At 34.8% G+C, this 7223-nt stretch overlaps 1 protein-coding gene across 1 annotated transcript in view; it reads right to left on the bottom strand.

The window, feature by feature from the left end:
• Nucleotides 1–3199: 3199 nt before the first annotated feature.
• The window catches only part of Syt4 (synaptotagmin 4), a 10705-nt gene continuing 6681 nt past the window's right edge, over nucleotides 3200–7223 (bottom strand). Inside the window, exon 4 of the mRNA XM_008843068.1 lies at nucleotides 3200–5935. Coding sequence (XP_008841290.1) covers nucleotides 5628–5935 — 308 coding nt within the window. The 3' untranslated portion in view covers nucleotides 3200–5627. The remainder of the gene's footprint in view (nucleotides 5936–7223) is intronic.

Below are 7223 nucleotides of genomic sequence, written 5' to 3'. Positions count from 1 at the left end.
ATAGTTTTGTAAGATACTATGGAAGCTTCAAAAGGTGAAAAGTAATCAATAGTCATACACAGTAGTAAAGCATATGTACCACAATGGTATCTAACCTAGCAAAATATCTTCTTTCATGCAATATATGCACTTTTCTTGGAAGTAACTAATACTTATCTACTTGGAATTAAAGCCCACTCAATAGGAGGGAATCCATGTCTACTATTGTAAAAATAAACAATTATCATGGTTGGAGATGTCATAGACGCTAAATGAGAACTTTCTATCACCACTTTTCTAAGGCAATTTAATTTCATATTGTACTTTCAATGCTTACCCTTATATTCACAAATAAATGCAGCTCTCATCACTCATTGAAGAAGCTTCTTTTACAAAAGATGGTAACTATTACAAAGTTCTACACCTGGCCCAAATACAGAGAATAAGTGACCATGTGGTACCTAGCCCCAGCTGATACATCTACAATGCAACACCTACACCTTAAGCTCTAGGAACACTGAAGAAGAGGAATTGGAAAGATTGCAAAAGCCAGAGGACCAGGATACCTGCTGCTAGTTATTGTATTCTAGACATGACAGAATATGCGCATCCATGAAATCCTACAACATATTTGTCTAAACAAGTCCTGCAGTCCTGCATAATGACATCAGTTGACATGCCATCAATCAAAGGCTGCTGAAGGAAGGAGAATCAAGCTAGGTTATATATGTGTACATATATCTATAGATATATAGATATAAAACAATAAAGAGGTCATGAAATTGAGAGGCACTGGGAGGATATGTTGGAGGAGTTTCAGGGGGGTGGAAATGATGTCAATACAACACTAATGTATGAAATTCTCAAAAAATTAAAGACAGAAAAAAAAAGTAACAACTTAAACCTAAAAATTAGTTATGACACTATTAGGACAGTGTACCTTAGCAATAAAGATAACCTCTGCCAAATCTATTAGATAGCAATGCCATTATTATTATTTCATTCAGTAATTTCATTGTAATTTTCTCCTATTACATGGTTTTTTTTCCATTAACAGATTTGTGTGGGTCTAGTTTATACAAAATAATGTCTACACATTTAAATTTGATGTTTTAGTATACATATACATACACACCTCTGAAATTATCACTACATTGAAGAAAATCTTCATATTCATCACCCCAAGTTTCTTCCTAACCTTTTCTCAATCTGTCAATTCTATGCCTCCATAATACTGCCTCAGTCCCAAATAACAGTGGTTTTTCTCTTTATCAGTGTATAGATACAGTAAAGAGATAGTTACAATATTCAATTTCCAATATTTTCTATAAATAGAATAATATGCACTACATTTTGGAGAAACAGGAGACATCTACCTTTCTATGGTCATCAGAATTATTATGAGATTAAAATGTTGCATCTATGAGGAATTTGTTTATATTATCATTTAGTAGTATTCTATTTTGAGTCTATATCACAACTTATCTATTCATCTAAGGATTACCATTTGGGTTGATTCCTATGTTTGACTACTACAAATCATTTGATATGAAAATTCGTGTCTAATTATTTGTGTTAGCATAGTCTTCCATCTTTCCTAAGTAAATAACAATGAGTGGAATGAGTGGATGGTGTAAGAGGTGTAGATACCCAATACAGTAGGGCATTTCACATTCCCATTAGAAGAGAAAGGATTGTTCCCTCTGTATCCTTGTCAACAGTTGGCATGAGTTTTCAGTTCTCAACATTGGTACAGTAGCATCTTGCTGCTGTTTTAGCTAGCATTTCCCTGATAATAAATTCCTTCCTTTGGGAAATATTCTGAAACCTCTGACTGCTTTTAGAATATAGGAACTTTTTAAAACCACTGAATACTTAAATATAATGGCCAAGTAGCTCTTTCAGCACACCAGTGCACACTTTTAATAATATTCAGATGAGTCAAAAGAAAAATATAATATCAGTGAATTCTAATCACACTCTATTCACAAGAACAGTGTGTATTGTGCGATAACATACTTGCACAGAGTCCAGTGCCGCAAAAGTGTCTGATCCTCAATGATCCCACTGTCCCTCTTTTCCTAATGGGAGTGTTGCAATTACTCTGGATTTTCTTTTCTTCTTGAAGATGAAATATGACTGCATCACCATAACATTTTACTGATTAAATAAATTTACAAGGATATGGGAAAGATGAAAAGTCAATATAAGGAAGTAATGTAAAACAGGTATAGAAAATGTGAAATAAGATAATCAAAAAATAAAAAATGTAGAAAAAACTAATGGGAACAAAACAGTGGAGTAAAAACACTAAACTGCATAAAGGTAAATAAAAATTAGAAAGAAAAACGATATGAGAACTAGCTCTTTAAAAACAATCTAGCAAAAAGAGCTATGGATCTAGTGCCCTAGTATAGCACTGACCTGCCATGAATAATTCCATGGACTCAATCTTCAAAATTGTAAAATGAAAACAGAGTTGTTTGTATGAGAACTATATATGGTGTAGCAGTATACTTCTGAAGCCACAGAACTCAGGAAACTGAAGCAGGAGGATCATGAGTCTGACACCAACCTGGGTTAGCAAGGCCAGGTCTCAAGAAAACCTAGGTGGGGCTAGAGAATTGGCTCAGCAGTTAAGGGCACTGACTGCTCTTGCAGAGGACCCAGGTTTGATTCCCAGCACCCACATGGTGACTGACAGATATCTGTAACTCCAGTTCCAGGATGTACTTACATACATGGAGGCACTACACCCATCCACATAAAATAATATAATAAATTATATATATATATATATATATATGAAAAGCTAGAAGAATCTAGCAAAATCAATTGATGCAAACCCTGCTCTTCCCCACTCGCAAGAATAAAATAGAGAGCATTATTTATCTCTCCTCTCTTGCTCCCTGTCTAACTCTAACCCTCATGGCATGTGCCAAAAGCATCCTACAACTTTCTGTGTATGTATCGTCAGTTCCACTGCCTAAGGTCCCTGAGCATTGTGCTCTACTTCATTATACGTATGTCTGACCCAGATGAATGTTAAAGAATTAGACAAAAATGAAATCAGAGATCTAAAATATGGAAGACTTAGTGCTCTTAATGTCCCCAGTGCTCCTTAATCTGTGTGGATGATCTATCAGAGAAACTTGAAAATTCAGAAAGCAATAAGATAAAACTTTTTACAGAGACATTGGCAGAGAAGTCTGAGTTGAAATGGTTTGGGTAAAAGCAGCAGTTTATTTATGTCTTACAAACATGATCTTACAAACATACAGTGCTGGCACAAAAGAACAGACACCATCTCTTACACCATGCTTTCCTCCAGATCACTTCTATTGAGCTACAACATCAGAATGACCACTTACTGAGTCACACAGTTCTTCATACACGGAAACCTCCCCATTTGGGTGGCTAGACTGGCTAATCAGACAGACAATTAATTTACATGGTTAATACAGCACAGGATTTGTAGCAGAGTTCAATATTCACAATGATTTGTAATACATTATAAAACAGTACAATTTTCTGAAATAATAAGGTCATGTATCTCCCTGCCTGTTTAAATTCTTTTCTTGATTTTCTCCTTTCTTTCTTTTTTCTTAAAATCAGTTACAATTACTTTCAATCAACTTCCCACAGTCAAAACACTATAAATAGTAAATACTAAAAACTATTTACAAACAATTCATTGTGATTTTAAGCATATCTGATGTTGGATTTGTTGTTCTATTTTTAAAAACCACTCCTTTTCAATCAATAAGCATCTATTGTTGGTACAGTCATCAACTTCTGTTGCCCTGTAGGGTACTTGGAATTGATGCCTCATGACTTTGGAACTCCAAAATATATTACAGTCCATAGCCGATGACACTAAATGTACATACACACAAAGGCCATTTGGCCTCCACAACTCTATTTCTACTGAAGTTCATTATATGTCATTTTCAGAAACTGATGAATAGACAGAGATGTGAAATGACCTTGGTGTGCAATGACCATGAGCGTGGAATATTTAGTTTGACTTTCAAAGTCATCTTAAAGCATAAAAGAGGTTGATTTCAGTCTTTATACAGACAGAATGTAATGCATTTTCTTTACAGAATGGAATAGCTTAGGCATAGTCATAAAAATTATGTATAAGTTGTTTGGAAAATGCGTTTTCATAGAATTTACAAACACTGTGATATCAAACACATTCTCAAAAACTGCTAAAATACTGACACAAAACCTGACTCAAAAGGTAAAATCTTCAGTAGACTTTTTATTTCTAACTTGCATATTTAATAGTTCAGAGGAACCCAAGTCTCACTCATACTTTTCTAAAAACTTAAATATAGTGACATTGCCCAGGAGTTGTTTCCCAAAAATCCAACAGCTCTGCTCTCCTCACAAAGGATTTGTGTGACTTTCAGAACCCAGTCACTGACAGTGGTGCCTGACAGGAGTCTCTAAGCTATTTTAAAAACAAGAGCTCAAGACAAATTTGCCTGTAAAGGTAATGAAAGACACACTTTTTGTGCTAATTTGGCAGCCTAAGTGTATTGTCAGAACAAGTATAAATTGCAATAGTCTTGTCCTCTTTATCTTAGTCTTGGTCCTTAGGTTGTTTAAACCTGGGAATGTATAGAATTTCAGTCTTTTTCTTCTTTCGTCTCTCTTTTCTAATAGCTTAGTTCTTTCTGAGAGAGAATAAGTTAAGACTTAGGTAGCCAAACTCAGTCTGAGGAAAAAAAGACAGTCATGAAAGTACACTTGTGTATTGTGTATATTTTTCTAAGAAAACTGTGTCCTAATTGAATTTCTATTTGAAGTTTGTTTTATTTTTTTACCAATAGCAAATCTGATAACTTCACAAAGGTAAATAGGAGTTTCTCTGGTCACATTGAAGATTATGATGGGCAATGAATAATTCAAGGCCATGGCTTTTATGTGAGGTTTATTTTAGATTTTACTCACATGTGGTCTTAGGGGACAAAAAAACGATTTTAGCCACAGTGTTCTTCAATACAGCCCTTTGATAAACTGATTTTTCAACTTATTTGCTGTATTCATGAAGTTAAACTAAGTTACACCTTTTATGATAAAATTGTATCAAATAATTACAAACCAAAGAGAAATGACAGGATACTTTTATATATAAGACAACTATTTGCACATGAAAGATTTAAGTAAATAAAACTTTCTAAAATATCTTTGGATTTAAAGAAAACCACATCTCCTCAACTGGAAGAAACATGGATTAATTTTCATAAAAAAAGATCTACTTTCCATTCCTAACTATTAACGAACACCTGGCTATCCATTGACACAGCATAATGACATCGTCATCTACAAAGCATGTCTGTGTCTTGAGATTAAGTTAGAGTGCTCTTGAACGGCTTGGTTGTCCCCATTTACACCATAAAGGGGAAACTGAATTTCTTATGAAAATTTGTCCAACACCTCTAATAAAGGAGGAAATTATAATGACACATATTTACAACTATTTTCTGCTCTATAAATTCAATCCATTTCAAATAATTTAAATAAATAAATAAATAATATATAGTAGCCTGTTGTGTCACAAGTTTACAATCACATATGAAAAGAAAATTGCTCCTTGCCTTGTAAAAATGTTTACGTTCTAGCTCATGGCTAGAGAGTTAACCATCACAGAGTACATGCCACTTGGCAATTTGTCTCCGGGGAAAGTCACAGATCTCTTTCCAGTGCTCTCCACCACTTCCTTCTGCTGTTGCACCCAGGACCAATCGCCCAATCACTTCATTTTGAGAACCCCTTTCAGAATCCAAAACCAGAAATTCAACACTTATTTCTTCAAGACCCTCACAAGGAATATCAAAGACAAACAGTTCATTGAACACTGCATTGGGAGTGCATTTTTTAACATGTGTCTTCTTTTTGGAGATTCTCTTCTTGGCATGGTACAGGTTCACCTTGACATAGGGATCTGAAATGACATACAAGCATTATTATGACAACACTCAGCTTCAGAGCTGACCCAAGAGATAGTGTTCTTGGTGATTATAGTATGTCACTAAAATGGAAAAATCTATGTTACAGTGAAAATTAGTCTAAACAAATGGGAAGTACGGATATGTTTCACTTCTCTCTTGTTTCTTTTATATCTGACAGGTTTAACATCCAGAATATGCAAAGAACTCAGAAAACAAAGAATCAAGAAAACAAATGACCCAATTAAAAGACAGGCTGAACAGAGTGCTCTCAAAAGAAGAAATAAAGATAGCTATGAAACATCTTTAAAAGTGTTCAACATTGTTAGTAATTAGGGAAATGCTAATTAAAACCACTTGAAGATTTCATCTCACCCCAGACAGACTGGCTAAGATCAAGAGAACAAATGATACCAAACACTGGAGAGGATGTGGGGAAAGAGGAATGCTCATTCACTGCTAGTGGGATTGCAAACTCGTGAAAACCCTGTGGAAAGCAGTGTGAAGAACTCTTAAAAAAACTAAATGCTGAATTTTTAACTATGTGTGTGTTAAAACTATGTTTGTCTGTGTGTGAATATTTGCATGTGTGTATGGGTGGCCAGGGATAGGCATCTAATCCCTGAAACTGGAAATACAGGTGGCTGTGAGCTGCCTGACAGGGTTCTGGAAGTTGAACTTTGGTCCTCTGCAAGAGCAGTAATTGTTCTTAACCTGTTGAGCCATCTCTCCCTTGTTCTTTTTCTTATTGTAGAAACTGAAAATAAAGAAGAATGCAGCAAAAGCTATTTCTCAATCAGGTGCTAGTGAAGGAATTAAAATGACAGAAAGACCAGGACTTAGAAGGGGAAAGAAAATAAAATTCTATATGAACGCATACTGACTACTAATAACTAATTTCATAAAGTGAGATGAAGAAAAAAATTACCCAACTCAGATCTGACATCACTGATTTATGTGCTCTTGGGTGAGTCTGTCACTGGGTGGTGATGCTTTTGCTGCTGAACAGGATTTGAAGCCTACCCTGTTCATGTCCTGCACTTCAGCTTTTCAGCAGTTGTTTAGACATTTGTAGGGTTTTCTCTCAGTGTCCCAAATTGATCTATTCTGTGCCATTCTTAATGTGTGCATTTAGGATCATGTGACCTTATCATTTATTTAATTATACTATTTTTTGTCTTTTCTGATTGCAAAATAACTGTTAATTTTAGCTTCATGATCTAGTTTTAAGAATTTGTCAAAGGTGTTAGTAATCACAATAAAACTAGATGATTGAAATATATT

The sequence above is a fragment of the Nannospalax galili genome, unplaced genomic scaffold (genome assembly GCF_000622305.1).
Source record: "Nannospalax galili isolate Female #2095 unplaced genomic scaffold, S.galili_v1.0 scaffold520, whole genome shotgun sequence".
NCBI lineage: Eukaryota > Metazoa > Chordata > Mammalia > Rodentia > Spalacidae > Nannospalax > Nannospalax galili.
Note: the sequence above shows the minus strand (reverse complement) of the source record. Positions and strands in the feature narration are given on the sequence as shown.